The sequence below is a fragment of the Anoplopoma fimbria genome, chromosome 5, assembly GCF_027596085.1.
Source record: "Anoplopoma fimbria isolate UVic2021 breed Golden Eagle Sablefish chromosome 5, Afim_UVic_2022, whole genome shotgun sequence".
NCBI classification, from domain to species: Eukaryota; Metazoa; Chordata; class Actinopteri; order Perciformes; family Anoplopomatidae; genus Anoplopoma; species Anoplopoma fimbria.
Genome location: NC_072453.1, coordinates 14,631,599 through 14,655,391, shown reverse-complemented (window position 1 = coordinate 14,655,391; position 23,793 = coordinate 14,631,599). Strand labels below are relative to the sequence as shown.

Sequence of the window (23,793 nt, the reverse complement as noted above, 5' to 3'; positions counted from 1 at the left end):
CCATTTACATATCATTGCTGAGACATGATCTGTGTTTGTTCTAAAATAAAGTATCTGCATGATGTGATAATTGGAGTGGATTCTAATCTTCATCGTGATTAGTTTTACTTATCATATTAATCAGCAAAAAAAGAAAAAAGAAATCCATGGCTCAAAATACCCATAACAAGTTTTATGTCCCTTTCTAATCAAACTATAAAATAAAGAAAGGTTCTGGGAAAATAGCACACTACGAAGTAGATGCTAATGATCTAACACTGTATCATGATCAACAGGTCAATACATTTTCATTATGTTTCAACAGCTCAGTAATTACATTGATTGACATCAAACAGAAGCAGGTTTCTGTGCGAGTAAAAGGGAAAGTAAATGGATGCTGTTGATGGTAAAAACACATAAATATAAGCAGCTATATGTTTGGAAGTTTCTGAATTCTCTCTCCGTCAGCACTGAATTTTTATTAGACTGGCTTTTTTAATTGAGATGTTACTGTTGTTGCGTTGCGTTGAACCTTTTTAAACCATTCGCTTCCCTGTTGATAAAGAGTGAATTTCTGTAGGAGGCACTTATTTCTTTGCCTGTTGAACTGTAATGTGTTTGCGGCTGCTGGGAGCATAAGATGCATCGAACCGCTTTGAACGGTAGATTTAAGATTTCATTGGCTTAATGTAGTTGAGTCAATGAAGGCAGTAGAGAATGAGGGTTTATTGAACTTGTTTGTGTTTGCTTGTGGTCAGAGGCAAATATTAGCAGGGCAGCTATTGTCTCGACCTCTTTAATGAATCACATCACCATGCTATACAACTGTGTATTAAAGGAGTACTGTATAGCTCTTTTTAGTTTTCCAAACTGCACCTGAGATTGAAAGCTTTGGGAAAACAAAGCCAGAAGCCAAAGCCGTTTCTCCTCTGGTCTGAACAGTGTCTGTGAATTAGAGCTGCTTGGTGTTTTTCTTGATTCAGAGTTGTGACAATGAATCGGTGGTTGGAACCTGCTGGCCGTGTCCTCGGCACCGTAAAAATGGACACACAGAGACTGTGGCCGCACTCAGCAGGCACACAATACCGCATGCCAATCACAGCAGCGAGGGCCACCCGGGTTTCTGGGATACACAGAGTGGTTGCCACGGAAACCTTGTCTGCATCCAATTCAACCACCGAGGGATGTGTGTGTTGTTTCCATCCCCATTGCCTCATCACCCAAAACGGTGTTGCTATGCTGTGAGCTCCAGAACATCAAGTCGTTGAGGAGCTGATGTGGTGTGATATCATCCTCTCCTGGTGTGAAACCGTGTCAGTTGATCCTCCTATACTCAGCACCCGGTTAGATGAAGCATCTCAAACTCTGTTAAGATTTAGTTAAAGGGGCTATAATAAATATTTTTCTATTAACATAAAGTGAGCAACTAACTGGTGAACAAAGTGGAGCATTTAGCAGCTACAGAGCCAGATATTTCCCTCAAGAGTGAAAAAGAAAACCAAAGAAAGAGATAGAAGAGAGTGAATATTGGACTTACGTTCAGAAAAATGAATCCAAATGAATTAATAAGTTAATACAAAAGCAACAGTTTGCCAACAAAATTTGCCATAGCAACTTTAAAAGTGAGAATAAGTCAATTTGGTGATCACAACTTGTTTCTGCTGCCACCAAGTGGCCACTAAATGAATTGCTCAACTTGAGCTGAAAGGGATAGTTTGGAAGTTTAACTTTTAGCAGACAGAAGTATCGATTTAGGAGTAAAGCAATGCACTGTGGTAGACGGGGACTTATTTTAGCCACCTAAAACAAATACCCAGAGAGTATTTTCTAGCCCTTTCTGACAGGGAGCTGAAGCCGTTCTATCCCTCTTGTCAAAGCCCTCACACTCCACAGAAAATCACTGTTTTTACCTCGCTTGATCGTGTCATTGTGTGACTTTGGTGTTTTTTAAAGGGTGTCATCTGCTTTGATAACATAGATTTTGTTGTCATGTTAAGTCAGTCTGGGCATTAAAAGGCATGTCGTGGATTGAGACTTTCAGTAGAATAAATAGTAGGAAAGAAAAACAATTTAACCTTGACAGAAATCTTGAAGAGCAAATTGTTAAGGTTTTGTAGTAACCTGACACAGGTTGTGTTTTTCAGAGGCACAGTGGTCAGGCTGCATGCTGATGCTGCCGGTCTGAAACGCACACCGAATGTGTAAACAGGGTTTTGCCTGCAGGCCTGTTCTTTTCTCTGATCCTGCTCATTTACTTTCCTCCCACGCTGCCTCTTGCTTCTTCTTTTGCTTATTGGTGTTATTATTAGTACCCAAAGTAAACCGGCTGTAGAAGTTCACCAACGAGGTTTACGTAAATTAGCTTAGAGCCGTCTGCCACACAGTGCTGTGTTTTCACGGGCTGATGGAATCATTGCCCATCTATGCGAGGTCAACGCTGTAAGTGAACCCGTACCGATATTTAAATTAGGTCAGGACTGACGGGCAGTGCTCTTCCAAACAAACCCGTTGCACAAAGAGCTGTTATCAACAGACCTCGCAAGATGAACAGAGGCGTTTCAATCCCTTCTCATAGTATTTTTATGATAATTTTATTCTACTGGCACAAAAGTATGTTTTCATACATAAAGAAAACTCATTTTCATAATGCACCAAAATACTGAATAAAACATACAAAATAAGACATAAAAACCCAAATTCTATGCAGGCAGTGGGATTAGTTTTTTTTTACATTGCATGTAAAGAAAGGATAGCAAATAACCTTTTAATGGAATATATTCCCATAAGGCACTTAAAAAGTGCTAGAACAGCTGCAGACCTTGTGTCCAAATTGTTTTCGTCAACTGCTGTTTCCAAGGTCAAAAACTTTCATTCTCAACTGTTAAACCAACATTGAAACGCTTCAAATTTAGAGATTTACAGTACCATGACAGAAGAAATGATGCTGCTTCTCCTTCTACTTTCTGTGCAGCCTTGGTGTTATTGGTTACAATAAAATTGTTATGTTGAGTGGGAGTCCGAGGGACCAGAGCTGGAGATACTTGTTAGATTTTGCAGTCTTCTTTGGCCTTAAACACACTGTATAAAGAGTTTCTCCTGTTTTTTCTGGTGTGCAGGTCGTGATGCAGCTGGTACGTCTGCTCCCCGACGGCCACAGGATGAAGAGGGAGGTGGACATGGCCCTGGACTCCGTCAGCGAGACAATGACCCCCATGCACTATCATCTGCGAGAGATCATCATCTGCACGTACAGACAGGTAGAGCACATCTCCTGACGTATTCATGACCCGGTAGTTGAGAAAGATAGATCTTAAACAGGTTAATGCAGGGCATAAGTAGGCAAAAGAATAAAACTGCAGTCTGTTTGTGTGTCTGCTGTCATACTTCTGTCATTCTGAGCAACAGTTTGCTTTTACACCTTGTGAGTTGGACGTTTAAGGACATCTTAGCCAGTCCTCTCTTCGTCAAAGGCTGTTTTGTGGATTAAGAATGTCAGGGTTGGGTTTAGAATCAAGTCTAGAGAATATGTTGTTGAGAGTTCTCGCAAGAATTGAAAAACATTAGATGAATATTATAAACTTTTGTTGAATATATATTGCACATAATAAGATAAGATAAGATAATCCTTTATTAGTCCCACAGCGGGGAAATTTGCAATTTGTAATCATGTCTTCAAAAGCAAAGACTCATCATACATTCCTCTGAACTTCCTGAACGATGTTTGTATCACTAGATCAAATCAGAAAAATAACAAACACTGCTTTCTTGAATGAATCTGTCCACTTCATTCTGAGACACAATCAGCATGTTAATAGGGATTTAGGTGCAGTAACACAGGACCCCCATAGATGGCATCAATAACTTGTTTAGATGAATGTTCCCAGAGACATGAATGAGAGAGACACTGCTCTGGAGGCAGATCGTGGTGCAACATCACTTATCTCTATAACTCAAAGGAATTCCTTTGGGTCTAAATGCAAAAGAGTGAGAGGAGAAAGGGCAAGAAAAGAAAAGATTGCTTGTGGGTGTTTCAGGCTTGACCTCTTCAAGCTTTATTAAATGTGCCTGCTGTACAAAAACACAGAAGCATCCTGTCGTAATGAGTGCTCAGACCCACCCATCTTTGGACCCATATCACTTCATCATAATGTGACGTAGAGAAATGGTTCAAACTGAGACTTGGATCGTTATCAGTGTTTTGATAGCTTGCTTGTTTTTTTTGGGTTTTTTTTACACAATTGCAATTAACAATTTTTGTTTTGCATGGAACCCACTCTAAGCACCATCCCATAAACGTATCTCAAAAAACGTGTGTTATCCCACATTTTCACTCTTTATGGGCAATTTCTATGTCAAAACATAGACAAATTTGTCCTCTCTTACCCAACCTCGCTCTCTTTGCGACATGAGCTTGAAGTGTTTAGAGTGTTGACCAAAAGTCTATTTAACCTCTGATGCGCCATGTGAACAGAGGTGATGGAAGTCTCCTGCACGGTAAACAATAGGAACACGTATACTAGATCTGTGTTTTCATTCAAGTCTCTGGCCGCTCAAAGCCTAGACTTTTTGTCTGTTTGGGTTTGTTTTAGTAATTAGTTAATGCAGCTACTGTAAGGAGAATCAGTAGTAATCTGAAAAGTGGCTGCATATCTGTGAGGTGTTCCTTGTGAACAAAAATAGCTTGTAGTTAGGCTTTGAAGACCTATCTGGACCAGGTCTCTCTTGGCGCCGTGGCCTCTGCAGGACCACGGCTCTGTTTTAGCCATTTGTAATGCAGACTGTAATCATTGTGCCCCTGTGCACCGTCAGCCGTTCTCAGCGTGCTGGAGGCACCCGGTCCCGTCTCCGCCGTATCAATGGGCCTCATTGTCCCGTGTACCTTGTCTTTCGCCTATATTCTCTCTCTCTCCGTCTGTCACTCTCTGATGCCAGGCTCCAGGAAAAAGGCTCGCTCTCGGCTCACTTTCAAATCAATTAGGTAGTTTGCATGATAATTGTATCAGCAGTAACAAAAAGCTAAGTTCAAAGGGATAATTTTGATTAAAAATTGGTTCTCTCATTTGTAGTTTTGACCATTATTCCCAGCAGTGATACTTCCATTGGACCCTGTAAAATGTTTGACCTCTGGTAATGCTATGGAGCAACATTTTTTATGAGTGGGTCTTTGGTTTGTTTGTATCATGCACTCCCATGACGACGCAGGCCACGGTAAACACATTCCTGCCGGCAATTTTGCGCTTTTATATTGATCGACAGTTAGCTGCAACGGAGCAAGGCTCTGTGTCAGCAAAGGCAGTGAAAAAAACACACCTTGTTTCATGCGGGGGGAAATCTATACGTGTTTGTTAAATCTCAAGACTATACACGTGTGTTTTGGTGAGAAATGCTGGATGTGAACAGAATTTTTATTTATTTATAGGAAGAATCCACAGGGCACCTTTTAACTACTGAGATCTGTGAATGTGGCAACATTGCTAACAAGCTATCCATCAATTAATCACACAAGTGTTAAACAAACTCCAAAGTTAACCAAGGTGTTGACTTAGTTATTTGGAGGAGAAAGCAAAGGTGAACGATAAAATTAAAACGGTCTGTTTTAAACATCCGTTAACATTACATAACTCTCTTGTACAATTTTGACTTTTTTCACAATTTCAACTACCATACTTACTGTTTTTTCTTGCTTCCCTATTTGCCTCATCAGACTTCTTTTTAGCGATTGTTTCTGTTTCCAGACTTCCAGACTTCCACAAGTTATCAGACAATTTCATAACCAATAGAAATGAAGGCCAAAACTCTAGAAACAGGACCCAGATTTGTGGTTAATCAGAATGATCTTTTAACCTTGATAAAGCAGACCTCAGGTTGGCACTATGTTCCCCTTTCAGCCTTCCCTTCCTGCTTGAGCCAGCAGGCCAGGTGATAAACAGTGCCAGATGTTGAGAGAGAGAGAGAGAGAGAGAGAGAGAGAGAGAGAGAGAGAGAGAGAGAGAGAGAGAGAGAGAGAGAGAGAGAGAGAGAGAGAGAGAGAGAGAGAGAGAGAGAGAGAGAGAGAGAGAGAGAGAGAGAGAGAGAGAGAGAGAGAGAGAGAGAGAGACTCTCTCTTCTTGTAGCCCTCCCCCACTCCGAAGCACCCTCCTCCCCTTTGACAGTGGTTGGAAAATGTGTCTTTGATAGAGAAAAAAAATATATTTACACTGGGACCCGAACCGTCCGCCAGCTCCCAGAGGGGCCAGGGAAGGGGGGGGTTCTTCTAGAAGGGCCTGTAAATCCCTGCTGCCATCCAGGCGTGACCTTGCGTTGCATATGCATCCTCCAGCATCAAGGCCGACGCAGTGGAGAGGCTACTTCCTCTCCTCCGCTACCACCACCACCTCCTCCTCCTCCTCCTCCTCCTGTCTCTTGCGGGGGCCCTTCTTTCCATCGTCGAACCAGTTTTGAGATTGAAAATTGGCATCAAGCAATCTTGGCACACTTTGCCCTTTACTTTGAAACTGTTCCCTCTCTTTGTGGAGCTTTGTGTGTTTACAGGTGTGTATGAGACAAATGCTGAGTTTATTGGATAATTTGAAGGTTTCCAGGGAATCTGATATTTTCTTAACTGATACACCAGCATCTTCGCAATCTCTCAATTTCCTTCTCTTACCCCTCAGATTGTTTTGTTTTTTCTTCACTATCCAAGCTTTCCATTTCACCATCTTTCTAAATCATCTTAATTAATTATCAAGATATTCAATTTCCCCAAACAATTGTATTCTCAGCTCTGTCATATTGAGTGTTACCTTTCAAACCACGAGCCAGGAGATTGCTCAGTCTTGCATTAGTTATCCTGTCAAAGAATTCTCAATGCATGAAGAGAACATTTGATCATTGCAGTCCATCAAGAGGGTATTAAAAGAAAAGAGAGCGGAGTTGCAGAAATGGAGACGTTCACGTCTGACAATATCAGAAACAAAACTCCTCTTCCTTTTGTGTTGGGCTTGAGTGATTTTCCTGTATCACCTTTTTTTTCTTCAAAAATTGATTGCTTTTTCACCCAGGTGGTGAGAAAAACTGAAACGCACAGGGCAAGAGTGAATGAATAGCAAACCGTGCTGTGTGTGTGTGTGTGTGTGTGTGTGTGTGTGTGTGTGTGTGTGTGTGTGTGTGTGTGTGTGTGTGTGTGTGTGTGTGTGTGTGTGTGTGTGTGTGTGTGTGTGTGTGTGTGTGTGTGTGTGTGTGTCCAAAGAAAGGCCCTCATGGTTTGGACGGGGCAGTGGAAAAATATTTTCATAAAGGGGAGACTGCTGTGTGCATTTTTTTTTTTTTTTTTTAAGGGAAAGGTAGTGGACGTCTTTAGAGAAGAAGGAAGGGGGGAGGAACTGGGGAGGTTGAAGGGAGACCACCGCCGCACTGACGGACAGATTAATTTCACTAACGAGGAAGAGCAGAGGATTAGAGAGAGAGAACATGGGAAAGGGGGGGGGAGTAAGAGGCAGTCACGCTGTAAGGTTAATCAATCACATTGTCCACCTTCTGCAGCTTTGCTCTTTAATCTCGGCTGTCTTTAATATTCTTTTGGCTCAAGGATCTTTGTGTTAACACGTTTTTTCTCAATTAGAATGACCACTTGACATAAGTGGGCCAATTACAAGGTGGAGTTGGTATGGCCAAAGGAAATATTGGCAGGAAAATGAGCCCACCTGAAGTAGAGACAGGTTCTTCTTCTTGCCTGAAGTGTGCAGTGACTCTTAGCTTCTGAAAAGAGGCTCTTATTTAGACCCGGCACCGGGTGGGAGGGAGGAAAGTGGGGGAGCCAGAGGTTGTTGTTTTTATTCATAATTTCCAGCCTCTCACATGCCAATGCCAATAACACTATTTGCTGCGGCTGTCTACAAAATATCTTACTTTGACCGAACACCATCTGAGCAGGTGCAACCAGCTGAGCTATTTTTTTGGACGTGGGGTAACACTGCCTCTCTGTGCACTATTAGTCTGAAGGGTTGTGATGCACTTGTATGTGTGTATGTGTGTGTGGCAGTACACGTGGAGGTAAATAAAGCATCTCTGGGGACTTTGGGGAGGGGTTTAGTGAGTCGGGGGGTTACATGCAGCTGCTACGAGTCAGTTGCTCTTCGTGAGCTCATTTATTTTAAGGGAGTTTCCACGGCGGTAAATGACTTCAAATGATCCTCCAATACATCCAGTGAGAATCTGATATGCCCACTGATGGCTGGCATGAAATGATGCATTAGAAAGCTGCTGAATTCACTTCGACGCAAACCTCATATTTCTGTCGCTGATGATTTATGTGCCTTTAAAGAGTATATTAAGTTGTACATTTACAGTAGATCCTTTTGACTTTGACTTTCTCAGTTGACTCAGTGAGTATTTAAATGAACTGTTTCAAAGTTTCCCACTGTCTAACAGCAGGCCAATCACACTCCCTGTACAATTATGACTCAGGGGTATTTGTGCGGATATATCCTTTGGAAGGCAGAATGCAGGCAGGTTTTTGTTCCTATTTTTTTTTTTTTTTTTTTTTTTTTATTGTTCGAAGCATGCGATTTCACTGATTAGCACACCTTCAACCAAAGATGCGGAAATCAAATGGTTCACTGCGTCATTGGAAACAATTTCGCACAAATAAAAAAATATTCACAGCAACCAATGTAAACCCCTCAATTATGGTCATATTCAGACTGCTTGTTATTGTTTTTTCTTTTTTTTCTTTCTACCACCGGCAGCGTTCAAAGTTGAATTGCTTAGTCACTTTGTACCGTACAGAATAGCTCCACTTTACCATTTTGCTGTACTGTTATTTGCATAGCATGCTCTCTTAATAAGGTATGCTTGAGTTTGGATTAGTGGTTCAACGGATCATAAAACTGTATTGGATCACGGCTCTGATTAGCAAAAGAAACAAAGAAGCAGATATAACTTTTAGAGATCTCTGATCAAGTTTTTTGTTGCCGATACTAGTTGCCCATTAATGATGATCCATATTGGCAGATACAGATACCTATAGTTTTTGGTTGCTGCAGCTGGTCTACAAGGCCCAAAAATCGTTTTAACCGCTTTGAAGTCAGTGTAAACCTTCAAAAATTCTAAATGTTATCCTTTTACTTTGTTAAAGTAATTAACAGTGGGGTTTTTTTCATCATAAAAAACACAATTAAAACAGATCTTGTCATTAGTTTTTTTTTAATGATGTATTATAAGTTGCTTAGAGGTAGTGTAAGCAGGTCATAATCAATCACTAATATCTATTCATGATGCTATGAAAACATATTCGCCCCATCGTCATTTCCACTGGACAGAACCTGAACGAATCATGATGTAACTGCACGGCTAACCTTATGTATGTTAGCCGTTAGCCGTGGTGCAATGTGACTAGCTATCCTCCTGTCAATTCAAACACGGATTTGCTGTTTGCAATGCAATCAACGATCGGCGCCAGAGAAGCATAAAGGCCGATGTCCTGATCACATATTTTTACTGAATATTTGCGGATAACAATCATCACATTGCGATGGTTAAACAGTGAAATGAATATGCGGTCCACAAGCGTGCCGAACATATAGGGAGCATCGCCAATGGGCCGTTAGACCCCTAGTACGGATCAATTAGCGTCCTGGGAGGGGCTACTGGCAGATGAGGGCGTGGCTTAGGTGTGTGTGAGATGACAAGGAGAGGCGGCTGTTCATTCAAAACAACAAATGGCTGCTCCTGAAGTGTTAGCGTAGGTGCTTCAATAGCGTCAGTTACATCAGAACTGGAAAGTATTTTTTCATTGAAAGAAGAGCTAAGAACAGCATGGAAGGCTTTTCTCGATGGCGAAAGTTGTTTTTGCTCTTCTCCCTTCTGGCTTTGGTAATAGTTTGATTGACACATGGTTCAATCAATCATTATTGTGTTTATTTCACTCTTTCCGTGTGAGCGCGATCTGCCTCACTCTCTACATGCTGACCGCTTTAGAAAGCGTTGTGTTTTATACTCCCAAGCTATCTCCTTTTACCCTGAATAACTGGACTGCCCTGGCCTGCCCTTTGCCCTGACCTCCCTCATGACCCCACCCCCTTCCTAACCACTGGCCCCAGGACAGCGCTTCAGCCCTTACTGAGCACTACACAGAAGGGTTGCCATTTCCTGCCCTCACACACTAAACCTGTCATTCCCCTAGTGCCACAGACCAGGAATAACTACCTCCTAAACCATGCTTGAGTGTTTAAACATGCCTCCAGTAGCTGTGGTCATGGTATCTGATGGATCCCGTTAAGCCCCCAAATAATTTCACAAGGAAAAGGGTCCACCTTTTTTGTCTGAGCTTTCACACCAGCTAGCTATTGGCACTGAACAAATACCTACAGGAACACAATCCCAATGGTGAAGTCACTCAAATGCCAACCATGTGGGACATGCAGGAGTCGTGACTGCGTTGAGTTGCACTTTCACAAAGCCCCAGCAGTGAAGCAGTGTTTCGTACGTGAGGACAGTTGAGTAACAGATGAATACCGCGTTAACGATGCCATAACTCCTCCCCAAGTGCCACCAACCCACAGGGTCTTCGGAGAACATCCAGATATGTCTTTTCTCTCCCACAGAGACGGCTCGCATAACGATGCAATTTTCTTCCTGCAATGTTCGGTTCTTAAAAAAAACAAACATTATAATGACAGATTTGATCCATGATAGCATTGTTAAACTGTTGAATATAAAATAGGTTCATGGCCTTAACACATTCCATAGATTGACAGGTGCTCAGGTGGTAAAATCCATGTGTTGCTGTTTCTATAACTCACTGTTAGAAATGCTTATTCAGGAATCAGACTGAAGATAGAAAAGAAACGTTATTAAAGTCTAAAGTTATGCCAGCAGCCCTACATGGCTGAAAACAAAATATTTGATGAAAACTAGAGGGGCAGCTTTGCCGTTGTAAGGTCCATATGACTAATAGGGCAGAGCCTGGCTCAAGACCTTTGATTCGCCGCCCACATGTCTGATTTGTTTCAGTGATTCAGATTCATCTAGCTCGTTCGATGTGTCAGTCTCTACGCTTGGGAAAAACGAAGTCCTAGCCAATAAGAACTTTGTAGGGAGGATTAAGAAATAGGTACGTCATCTTTTCTGCCACAGCGATAAAAATGGCATGGAAAAATATTAATTTAAAAGTTGGTGACAAGCTTGAATGAATACATAGCTATGCTGTTGTAAGACCACTGAAGAGAACACTTAAATTGGCACGTCTTTGATCAACATGACAGTTGTGAAATGAACTGCTTCTGGCAACTTTAACTTCAGCTTCTGTGTCGATGGCTAAGGATGGCTATGTCTCCAAATAATCCCTTCTACCAAACTGCAAATGGCAAATAAAAAACAAGAAGCCAGACTGAATAATTGTAAAAACTATGTGGCCATTTGGTCTGCAATGTGACATTGCCTCAAAGAAAGGCTATGTGGGCAATACTTTGTAAGAGTATTGCCCACTGACATCATGTTTGTGAAAGGTTTCACTTGTAGTGGTTAATTCAAAGAGAATGATAACCTAACGCACAAATAGTGGTCATGGTGACCTTTAGCACATAATCTTTAGCATGTTAGCATATGGGCAGTTAGCATGCTAACCTGTTCATGTTTACCATGTTGCGTTTTCATGTGTTTGACAAGAGGATTGGCGCTAGGTGGAATCATCAATTTCCTGAGGTCTTATCCACTGGGACTCGTGTACCACATTTTCAAGGCAATGCATCTATAGTTAGCTAAAATCCCCCCAGAACCAACATGTCTGACCATGCTGTAGTGAGGCAACAAACAGCAAATAACATGGTTTTCACAGCAGCTTTGTGACTCTCTCATAGGAAAAAAAGTCAATCATCAATACATTTGTTTTCTATTAACCCCCAGCATCAATAAAACATGCAATTTGTGGCCACGGGTACAATTTGATTAGAAGAACTCCAGTGGTTTTTAAAATGCAGAATATCTGATTAGTCGTAGCTTGCAGACATACCAGTTTAATGCCCCAGTGCTGGGTTTGCATGCACAAGATATTTTGATAGCTCAGTAAATGATTGATTCACAGTGGGAGTCTCCCTGTGCTCTGTTGCCAGGCATGTGCACGTACAGAATGTACCATAATGCGTGTGGTTACTGTGGGCAGATATTCCAGTCTCTGTGTAGGCTAAGCTGATGAGCCCTGTCTCCTCCTGTGGCTTTTTTTAATCTCTGCTTACCAGACATGTGATGTGTTTTTGCATGGGAAATTGTCTTTTTCTAGTCAAACGCCTGTTGACCATTGATCGTGCAGTACATTCTTTCTTCAGTTACCCATATTTTGGGTTATTTTTTAGGTATAAATTTGTGTTTGTCTGATTCTTTACTTGAGCTGTTAATATTCTGTTAAGATGTGAAAGGAAAGTTAAATCTTTATTCTCATACACATCATAATCCACAATACTTGTGTAATGCTTGTGATGTCATGAGAAAGTGAGCTCTGAGTCTCAACCAAGTTACATTTCACAATCATTTTCAAACCGTTGGCTAGATGGACTGACTGGTTGATGGCGGAGCTGAATATACAGTATGCGGATTGACACAGCTTGCCCCTACAATCCACCTCCAACCTCGACCTCATGATTTAATCAGCGTAGTGTGGCTGAGCGACTGGAAAAAGGACAGACAGAGGATTGGAATCTGTAGAAACCATTAACATAAAGGCATCTCCGTCCGCTCCTCTAACTGGCTGCTACATGGTTTCTCTGCTCCCTTTTTAAAAGCGCACCATCGTGATCCATAAAGATCAGTTCTGCAGCTTGAAGCCAGATGATATATACATTAGATTGCTTTTCTATTGGCCAACCTGGCAGGCGGCAGACTGGTTGGGTGGATGGTCTTTCAAAAAAGGCATGCATGTTTAAAAAAAGACAACATACATGGAGAAATATATAAGAAATATGTTCATACTTCTCTCACTTTCTCACATTCCAGCATCTAGGGGATGGACACACAAGGATGCTGACGTTTTTATAATACTAATATATTTCTCCTTCCTAATTAAATATATTAAGCTTCACACAGACTGTAACATTAGCTAAATTGAATATGACAAATTAAGAGAGGGATTATATAAGCTTTCAGAGAGCTAAGATTCTGTAATTCTTAATCAAAATCATGAGATAAAAACTCCCCTGAAATTATCTGAATTTCCTGCTGTTAAAAATGCTGGAAATTAGCCAAAATTAAGTTGCATGAAAGACGGAAGCATTTCAAATGCATATTAAGATTGGATGCTGTATTGGCTAGTAAAAACACTCCAGGGTAATGAATGTTATTAACCAGATCCAAGTTTCGTTGAATGATAATATTATGTGGCAGCTTCCAGAACGTGTGAAAGGAAGAATAAATCTAGCATTAAAGGAAAGGCCAGAGTAATTTAGTGAAGATTAGTAAAACATTAAATCCATTTTTTTTGCCCCTTTGCGTCCATATAAGAAAAAAAAGATTCACAGAAATGAAAAAACTGTATTAAATAGTGCCTAATATATGTTAAATAATATATAGTTATATTGGAAGCAAAAAGTAGTTCCAAAAAATTGCTGTTGGTGCCTGTTTTGTAATGAACTGAACCTGAAAATCAGCATGTATACTTGACTTTGAGCTGTCTGTACATTGAGTCGAGGAGCCATGTGTAGGCTGCCTGTCCTCTCTAAACAGGTCGGGGTTTGGTTTAGGATTTGGGTGGGAGGTGTTCTTGTAGAATCTGATGAATGGCTGCTTGTGCAAACCTGGGTGGGAAGGGCCAATATGGATTGGCCTTTTTACCTCGGCAAACCCCATCAACTGGTAATTGGCACCATATGTCAAGCAGACGGACCTCTCTAAAATGTGCGCTTCTTAATTCACTCCTCGCCCACATGAGCCCACAGAGAGGTCGACCCTCAACACTCGTCTGCCAACATTCAAGGAATAAACTGTTGACTTAATTCCTTTTTGAGAAATATTCATTCATTCATTCATTCATGCATGCTAAATTGAAATGACTTGAGGAACAGTTGGTGCAAAATCTGTAAGGCTTAACATTTTCTCTTTTACTGATGTTCATTAGAGAATACCGAGATCATCTTAAAATTTTGACATTTTGCGTCCACATACACAACAGAAGTTGTCCTAAAATACTGATTTTATTTTTATATTTCAGTTTCTTTACATGGCAGTAGTGGGTATTTGTTATCCAGAAGAAGAAGTCATAGATATAAGTAAAGACAACAATATACCGTTTTTATTTCAATCAATTTCAGTTCTTCTTCTTTTTCTTTATTCAAGTGCTAATTCACCTGAATTAACAACCAATCACAGAGCTCTCTTTTAATGACATCGTCCGCTGCTGATTGAACCTGCTCAGCTGGCTGAATGGCTGCGAGAAAGAGACAATAAGTGTGCCAGACAGAAATCTTAAGTGTCCACCACGTGAACAAAATGTCAGGGATGTCAATCGCTGAATAGCTAGTTTTATTTTATTAACTATGAATTCTGAGACGCGCGTCAGTTTGTTGCCTGGTCTTTGAGTGCGAGCTGCTATGACAACAGATTGAGCTATTAGCCCGTTTACATCAAGGACTTGTGATTTCTCAACATGTGGAACCCTTTTAAACCAAACCTTACGATACTCTGACTCCCTGTTTACACAAGACACGGGCACGGGTCAGACAGTATGTCTCATAAGTGCGTGGTGTTTATCTTTAATACACCTAGAGCTGCAGGCTGCAGGCTGGGATGCTTATCTGCGGATTATTGTGAACTTTTGTCTGACTATGGTCTGACGTGTTTGAAATTATACAGCAGAGGTTGAAACCGCACAAACCGATGTCGTGTGCATTTCTCTTTGGATAATGCAAATGTAATCAATTTAGTTTCATTGAAAGAGATTGGTATATACAACCCAAGCTTTGATTGCCTGAAGCATGTTTATCTTCAAAAAAAGGTTCAAGTAAACAAGGGAGAATAAATAAAGCTTAAATCCAATGTAGTTCACATCCGCTCCTCTCTCATAATACTGACTCACAAACAAGATGAACTAGTTTTGCTGTACAAGTGTTAGGACAAAGTCAGTAACAAATAAAATGCATCATTAGATATGCATTAAATTCAGGCATTTCAATTAACAACTTTGGAATAGAAGGGATAGTTCGGATTTTTCACAGCGGGGTTGAATGAGGTTCTTATCCATAATCGGTCTATAACCTGCAGTAGAAGGAGAAGCAAACAAGAGTACAAGCACAGGAACAATGCAATGCACTGCTGTGGACGAAGGCGAAGGCCAAACTTATTTTAGTCTCCTAAAAGAAAGGCTCAACTAAAAAAAAAAAAACAATATCCGTTAAAAGTACGCTTGGTTTTTACCTTTAGACTGATCCAGGCTAGCTGTTTCCGCCTGCGTATAGTTTTTATGCTAAGCTAAGCTAACCACCTCAAGCCTGCCTCCTGCTCATTTAACGGAATTATGCGATCTTTCCAGTTACTCTTTTAACAGAAAGCCGTCACTACCCTCCTCCGTGTCTGCGCAGTGATAACACCCATAACACACATTTCTTCTAAACCACCTCTCTCACATTGTCCTCGCTCCGAGCCACGCTCAGCCTTCCAGCATTCCTGGACTGTCTCAACAATGGTATGTGCTCGGTGTTTGGCCAGCCTCCCATCTCATTCAAGGCCGGAGGACGTTCATCCCCACGCCTCGGCAGCCGCCTGAATCATGGTCTTCACCTTTGATAGCAAACTTAGGAGGGACCAGTCGCCTCCTTTGTTCTGAAAGGCCACGCCAGATGAGAGGATGCTGTAGTTCCCACTTTTTCGCCTCTGTTTTGTTTCACCAACTCATTACAAAGTTTATTCCTTTAACCTAACAAAATTGTGAAATTGTTCCACCTGTAGAAATAGAATCATTTTTTTGTCTAGACTCTTTAGCTTGTCAAAACAGGATTGTTAGGTAACTTTAAAAAATGTTATCAAGGCGAGTCTCTTATAGATGGAATGAAATAAATGTACCTCACCACATCCTCCCCATCATTGCTATCTGAGGGAATTTCTGATATATAACACGAAAAGCCGCTCCACCACATATATGGCTCAGTCCATGTAGACAGATGGCAGCCACAGAACTGAGATTCTGCACATTGTAGAGGTGTGAAATGTGTTATCTTTTCAAACTGATCTTAGCGTATGTGTGTGTGCGTGTTTGTGTTATGAGCTTGGTATGTGCACAGATAGCTGCCAGGCTTTGGCACTGCACATTTTTGAGGCTAAGAGATGAAAAGCTGAGAGCCCTCTGGGTTAGCAGGGCGCACAGGGTGATCGGGTACACCAGCGTTCACCTGCTCTGCCTCTGTAGTCAATGTTAACTGAGACGGATTAGATAAAGTTAGGCACGTGTTAGGGCTTTTTGGCTTCCTCTGTGTCCTGAGTGAGTTGATAGACAACACACACAGCACATCCATTGTGTGCATGGGTGTAGTTTCTCCTCCGCTCGGCTGCAGATGCTTGGAAAACTGGGATCCAACCACGGCTGGTTGGGAATGGACAGGAAACCCCACTCATTCCCCCTCTCTCTCTGTTGCGTCATTCAGCTCTGGAATGATCGTATTATGGTGCACTGTGCACATTTCAAATTACTCCGAGTGCTAGCCCACCTACTTGGTTAACTTTCATTATTCTCTGTGCAGCCCCCGCAATGCATTTAACATACTTCCCAGATATGCTGCAAACTGTGAGCAGATAAGCTGTTTTATCCATCAGAAACAAAGTTTCTCAGGCAGTCAAAATGCTCATTACGATGCAGGCAACAATCTGCTTCTGAACTACTGCTGACAGTTCATTGAGCCGTCCTGACTTGTTACTTTCTATTCACCCCAATCGATACGTTATCCAATCCTGCACACACCTCACACTCCCCCTCACAGCTGAAAGGAAGGCCCTTTTCACTTCACTTGATGCCGTCAAGTGCTCAAGGCTCCAAGCAATTAGAAACATAAAAGGAAAAGGAGAAAGTGAAAACATCTCGACATTGACTCGCCTCACTGATGAAAAGCCTGTCTGCATTTGCCGCAGTGCTGTAACTGAAGAGCGACCCCGATGACCAGCTCCACTTTGTGAGAACTGATGCACAATAGCGCTGCTGCAGAGCTTCTTCACGATTACCTTCAAGCTGTGCTAGGTTACTAACATTTTTATTTCTGCATTACATTTTTATGTGACTTTGCATATGATTTTGTTGTGGCTTTTTGTCCAAGTTTGGCTTGCAAAGGCTTTCTCCTCTCCCTAGACAGTGGATTAGTCCTGTGAGAGCACTGTTATCTTGCCTCTTTGAATAAAAATCAAAGGGATTACAGGAGCATCTCATACTTTGGGTAATTGCATGGTTCTAGTGTTTCTGAGTATAGGGTTTAACCATGAAAATTCTATTTATTTAGTAATTATCATAATACCATGTAACTACAGTGTTTATTAATAAAACAGTAGAGTTTAAGGGTATCTGGAGACGGAGGGAGTAAACAACTGTTAGGATGACAGTATTTGGAAATGGCTTACCCACCGAACTCCTGTCAAATGTCAAAACTGCTGTCGGGGTTAACAGATGGATGGATAAAAGGGGTGAGGAGATGAAAGAAGGAGAAGGCGCTAAATAGTTTTTTACCCTTATTGTTTTCTCAGATTATATCTGACATATCTTGCACAGCTTAAAGTTTTATAGACACAGGTACTTCACTTTCAAATGTATAAATATTGCTATACTTTCAAAAGTGGGTCCCAATCCCAATTGTGTTACCTCCTTCAGCGAGAGATAGCGACTAATGAGGTTTAATGTAAATGGAATCTTGTAGATTGCCACTTTAAAACAATGCTGTAACGTTGGCTAGCTTGAGACATCTGCATACTAGCAATTTATTTTGCCTTGTCTTAAAGAATATGGTAAATGGACTTGAATTTTATTTTATTTATTAAGTGTCTTTCTGGTCTTCTGACCACTCAAACTGCTGTACGCTACATGTCAACATTCACCCATTCACTTACATATTCATACACTAATGGCAACCTGCCCATCAGGATCTAAACTAATTCAGTATCTTACACTAGAACACATGTGGACTGGAAAAGCCGGGTATCGAATTGCCAATCATCTGAAAGAGGACAATGCGCTTTCCTATCATACATTAAGGGAGTAGAAGAGAAAGAGAGTGCATGAATGACGAAGTTATATAAACTGAAAACTTATAAGAGTCTTATTGGTCATCTAGTTCACCACACAGCCTAAGAAGGAGAATAAATATCCGAGTGGTTCACTGTGTTGCACAATATGATGTGGGAATGTTGTGCTTGTGTTTTATTTATTTCATGCTGAATTTGCTTCTTGCAGAATTGTATCTGTCATTACCTTTTGTTATGTTTTTGCCAGGATATTGTTTTTTGTTCATGGGCACTATCAACAATTGTCGTTGAAGTGTGGTGGAGATTATTACCTTTTGGTGAAAAAGTGGTTTGAAACAGATTAATCACAGTTCACTTTGAAATACTGCACTTAAATTGAATGGAACAGGTTGGGCACATCATCTTTTTCAATGCTGATAACATTTTCTAAACATGTTCTATTATTCCAGTTAGACTTGGATAGAGTTAAGCTTCAATCAAGTGGCAAGATGAGGTGAACACAAACATTTGAAACCCCATCATGCCAGGTTAAATGCCAAGAGAGTACATTATGCAAACACTGCATACAGGCAGGAGGCAATTAAAGACACTGAAGGCTGCATAACGAGAGAGACAGCCGGCAATTACACAGTACAAATGCAGAAATGTAAAACACGTAATCTACTGATGACAGCTGTGTTTGTATGGGGACAAAAAAGTACTTTGTTGTACCGACTTGATATCCTGATAAAGCTTTGTTTACCTATTTTCCCAGATCAAAAATGGTAAGACGGAGAAGGAGTGTCAACAGCTGCTGCTGAGGAGCCTGCAGTACCTGGAACGATACATTTACCTCATCCTCTTCAACACATACCTGCATCTGGAGAAGAAGGACTCCTGGCAGCGCTCCTTCACTCTCTGGATGGAACAGGTAACGGATCTCTGCCCCACTTCTCTATTCTATCTCACTTTGATAGTAATATACATATACATTATATATATGCATTTGTATTCATTTTCATTCAAAGATCTTCATTCCCATAAAAGACCCATAAATAAAAAATGAAGATTCCTCTTCATTCACATCTTTTATTGCCCTTTATTGCTCTTTTATATACTATATACTATTTATGTGTATGTATGAGTAAGAACTGTCTTGATTAAAAAAAATCTAAAAGCAATGCTGAAGGGGATTTTATGAGCAATCACAGAAGTTATGTTAAAAGACAGAGACCTTCAAAAAGCGATCTTGAGACCGCTCTCGAGATAAAGACTGATCTGCGGTACTACAGCACTGGCTGCTAGTAATGAGCCTTTTCTTGAATTGCTCTTGGAAAAATATATCAGAAAAGCTGCACACATTTGAATAAGTGAGGCACAAGAGGGACCATTATCTCCCTTTGTCATTTGCTGCTGAACACATAAAAGTTTCACACATCACAGTTTGTGCACATTGTGAACCAGTTACCAAAGTTTTATTTCTATTTCACTCCAGAAATTTTACAAGCTGGTGCTGTTTCTATTGTGGCCTGTTTCTTCACACATTGAACCTCATAATGTCTCGGCTCTGTGTATTTGTTGGTTGCATTAATAGTTTGGCCAGCTGTGCCGCTACAGTTAAGTGGAGAATTTATGTGAATTCCAAACAAATGATTAGTCTGTTAGTGACGGTACCACACACACACACACACACACACACACACACACACACACACACACACACACACACACACACACACACACACACACACACACACACACACACACACACACACACACACTGCAATTAAAATGTATGTTGCAATAGGTTAAACTCACATGGTTGTAAAAAAAATAAGCAGTTTGGCAGGTTGACAAGACACATTAAGTGTGATCAGTTTAAGCTGCAAATACATGTGAATTAATAATAAATCTACATTGGTGTGTAGTTACAATTCTAAGCATTTAGTTTTAATTAAACTGTGTTAACAGTCTTGTTTTTATCCCAGCTTTAGCACTCAGCCTCAGCAAAACATCTTAAATCAGATTTTTTTTTTAAATAGTAGTCACATACATATCCAGCACACTTTACAATGTGTTTTTACTTTCGGCTAAATTATAAAATTCTTATGTTTGTAGTTACACAGTGTCAGACTGGAGTGTCTAAAATGTATGCTAAAAGCAAATCATTTCACAGAGAATAACTTTTCTCATTTGTGAGCAGAAGGCAATGTGAATACGGTCAAAAGCTTCAAATGTTTGACTTTATTCCACTTCAATGAAGACAAAGAAGGAAGAGCTTTCAATTCAAGGATTTTTAAAGAAAAAAACATGGAATTCCAAAATAGACCCAGAACAATAGCTGTGAAAACAATTGTCACAGAAATATGCACGGTTAATCAGGGCATATTCTTCCTGTTATGAATAGCAAATATATGTGGTGCATCAGAGTGACTGTAATGGCCCAGTTATGCAATGAGAAAAAACAAGCGTGCACAGATGGAACAGAGACGCTCTACTGTAAAGCAGAAGACACTCATTAGAACATTATAATGAGTAAAAAAAAGAAAAAGAAAAATTATTATTTTTGCTGCTATTCCTTTCTGTCTTTCTTTTGTTCTTCATCTGACTGACACTGCCTTCTTGTGAGCAAAAAACAGCAGGTTGGTCCGGTCCTAGTATGGGGATAAAGGTACTTTTTTTTTAGTTGATATGGAAAACCATTCATTTTGAGTTGTTTCTGGCCTCCTGGGAGGAAACTCACTGTTGAGCTGATTTAGGTGGTAGTTCTCTGTTGGTTTATCACTGCAAGCGACACCTTTCATATTGTCATTTGTTGGGTAGTTATTAAAAAAAAAAAAAAAAAAAATGGTATCCAATTTAAATTTTTCCCAAACTACAACACCATTGTTACACCTGAAAGAGTAATTCTTCTATTTGGTTTTAAAATGAACAAATAGTGAGTCCATAAAATGCATAAGCTCAGAGTGTATACAAACTATGTTAGGGGGAAGTAACCTTGACTGAACCCAAATACAGAAACACAGAACACTGAGACCAAGAGCTGGTGCAAACTAACAATTTTAACAATACTTAGATGTTAAAGGAAAGTCTATTGGGGAATGCAGACCATGAGCCGGAGGTTTGAGCAGATTTAAGCAAGGAAGCCACCCTTCAACATGTTGCTTTTAAACGAGCAAACAACTTTTTCCACTTCTCTGGCCCTTGTGGAAGTTAATGATACAAACACACCATGAAGGAAAAGGCCAGTTCAGGTGAAAGTGAAAGTTCAGGCCGTTAGCCAGCCCCAACCTGAGAGCAGCTTGATTGTAGTTTCAGTTGGGAAGTGCTGAAAGTATTTCAAGTGCTAAATTGTACTTGTTCATGCCCTTTAAATCACGGGTCAACCACTTCCAACACATTTTAGTTTACAGCTCTCACTGATGAAAATCTGAACCCTCACTTCTGAGTTTCTTCTTTAATAGAAGAAACTTGAGTACCTAGAAAAGTATTATTATTATTATTAATAGAGTCGCTCTTTTTTTCAGTTCTTTTTTAAGCAGCCTTTTTTACTCTTTAACGCTGCTACCATGTCCTTTTTTTTATAAAAGTAATAGGCAATCCACTTAGTTTTATTTTCTGTTCCCTAAGAGGCTGTTGTTTAAGACCTCATTCTAATAGCAAATTATACTATTTATTTTGAAATATTTCTAGGGCTAAATGACCTTAATAGCCTTATTTTAGAAATGCATTTATATATATCTGTTTAATTGGCAGCTTAGTATGAATAAAAATAGCAAGGATCAGGCCTTGTGGCGCCTCACAGGTGTATTAAGCTGAACTTTCATATCCCAATTTCTGGCAGACTCTTCGAACACCTTGGGCTATATATGAGCTGGATGAAAAAAAAAAATGTCCTTTTGATGTGCCAGTGCGGTATTGTCTCATCTCCTCGGTCCCCAGAACGGTCTGGAGGGAAACAGGTAACAAGGCCGGCATATCACAGCCATCCATCAGCTGCACAGAGAGCATGAGTCCAATGGCCCTGCAGTAAATCAAATAAGCCATTTTATCCTGTGGAGTGAGTTCAAGTGATTTTCCTGCTATTTCAGGTTTTCTCTAGAGCACAAGACTGCACTTTCATCAAAGCACTGTGTTCTCCTCTCAGAAATAGCTGCTAGGTGCTACAGTAAATTCTCATACAAGAGCCTGTGGCTGATAAAGGCCACGCAGTTCATAAACAACACATTGGTGGAATTGCCTGTAACCTCCTTTAACATTTTACATAGAATATATAGTCAAATGTTAATTTATACATCACAAATTCCATTATTACAACATTAAGAGCCATGTTGTACTAACTACTCTTTTCATAGAAATAATGTTTTCATACTCTGAGAAATTGTAGTCGTTTCCTAGTTGACATATTCGTGATCGATGCTAAGTTACTGTCAACAAAACACCTTTCCTGATTCTAGATTTTTATGTGAAAACTCTGAAGGAAGTGTTGAATTTCATTCATTGAAGCTTAGCATAGCTTCTGACGAAAAAAACAAAGTTGAGCGCCTGATGTGACTCTAGAACTGAATTTATCAAGGCAACGGTTAAACGAAGAGGAATTTTTGAGTTTACAAGAACTGGAAATGATAGATAAAGGCTTGGTTCCCTTTGCTTCTGAGGTAAATAAAGGCTGCTGTTAGAGAATGTACGGTAAACCTCAGTTGAGTTTTTCTGTGGCCAGGAGTTAACCACATCTCACAGTTTAGTTTTACTTTTTGAGTGCGCTGCTGGAGACTCTTTGCACATTGTAAAGTAACTTTCTCCACTGACGGCATTGAAGTTTAATTAACAGCCAACCAGCCCGCTGACAGACTCTTTCACGGCCAGGCCACATACTACAGTGCAGTGTTAATGTGCTGGAGACCGGCTGGGGGTGCTCGGCCACTGCAGACGGAAACTCCTGAGAAGAACTCAAAATCATATCACGATCATATTCACGTCTGACAACATGATCATCATAAGAGTGCCGTGTCCCAACCTGTAGCAATGTTCCCTAAGGTTAGATACTGTTTTTATTTTTAATAGGGGGGTGTGTCCGTATGAATATAGCTGAAGTGCACACTGCTGAAATGTCAACCACATGCTCACTCTCCTGGGCGTTTTGTCTGCCCTTTAGATTTATATTCGTCATCAGCCGCAGCCTTGGTTTGTCTGGACTGACTAGAATGAAACTTCCTCTACCTGTCATAGCACTAGACTGCAGACACTGTTTGATTGACAGCAGCTGGAAAGGACAGTGCACAAACACAACTCAGAACTGTTGAGCACAAAAGATGTTGCCAATCATATCATATAAATCAATTGAATGACTTCCTGCAGGCAAAATGACCCACAATTACACTGTACCAAAGACAATGTCAACATTGATTTGAACCAGGGAGATTCTGAAAGGGGAGACGGTTGCTGTGGCAACCATTCTCTTTTGCATTAGGGTCAGGAGTAGGTGATCTTTATTCTGATTGATTGCCACGCACATGAGAGACTTTCCGAATCGACAGCGAACAAATATCTATATACCGTTTTGTGTTTATTAATTTTTTTGTGTTGCCGATTTTGCTGTTCATTCTGTCCACATGGATTCTGTGATGTTTTGTCTCCGTCTCCTTCACATCCTTT

General features: G+C 40.5%; 1 protein-coding gene across 4 annotated transcripts in view; it reads left to right on the top strand.

The window, feature by feature from the left end:
- pald1a (phosphatase domain containing paladin 1a) overlaps positions 1-23,793 on the top strand; it is a 51,116-nt gene that overhangs the window by 20,775 nt on the left and 6,548 nt on the right. For all 4 annotated transcript variants that reach the window (XM_054599297.1, XM_054599299.1, XM_054599298.1 and 1 more), the window contains exons 18-19: positions 3,096-3,236; positions 18,914-19,069. In XM_054599297.1, the coding sequence (XP_054455272.1) occupies positions 3,096-3,236; positions 18,914-19,069 (297 nt within the window). The remainder of the gene's footprint in view (positions 1-3,095; positions 3,237-18,913; positions 19,070-23,793) is intronic.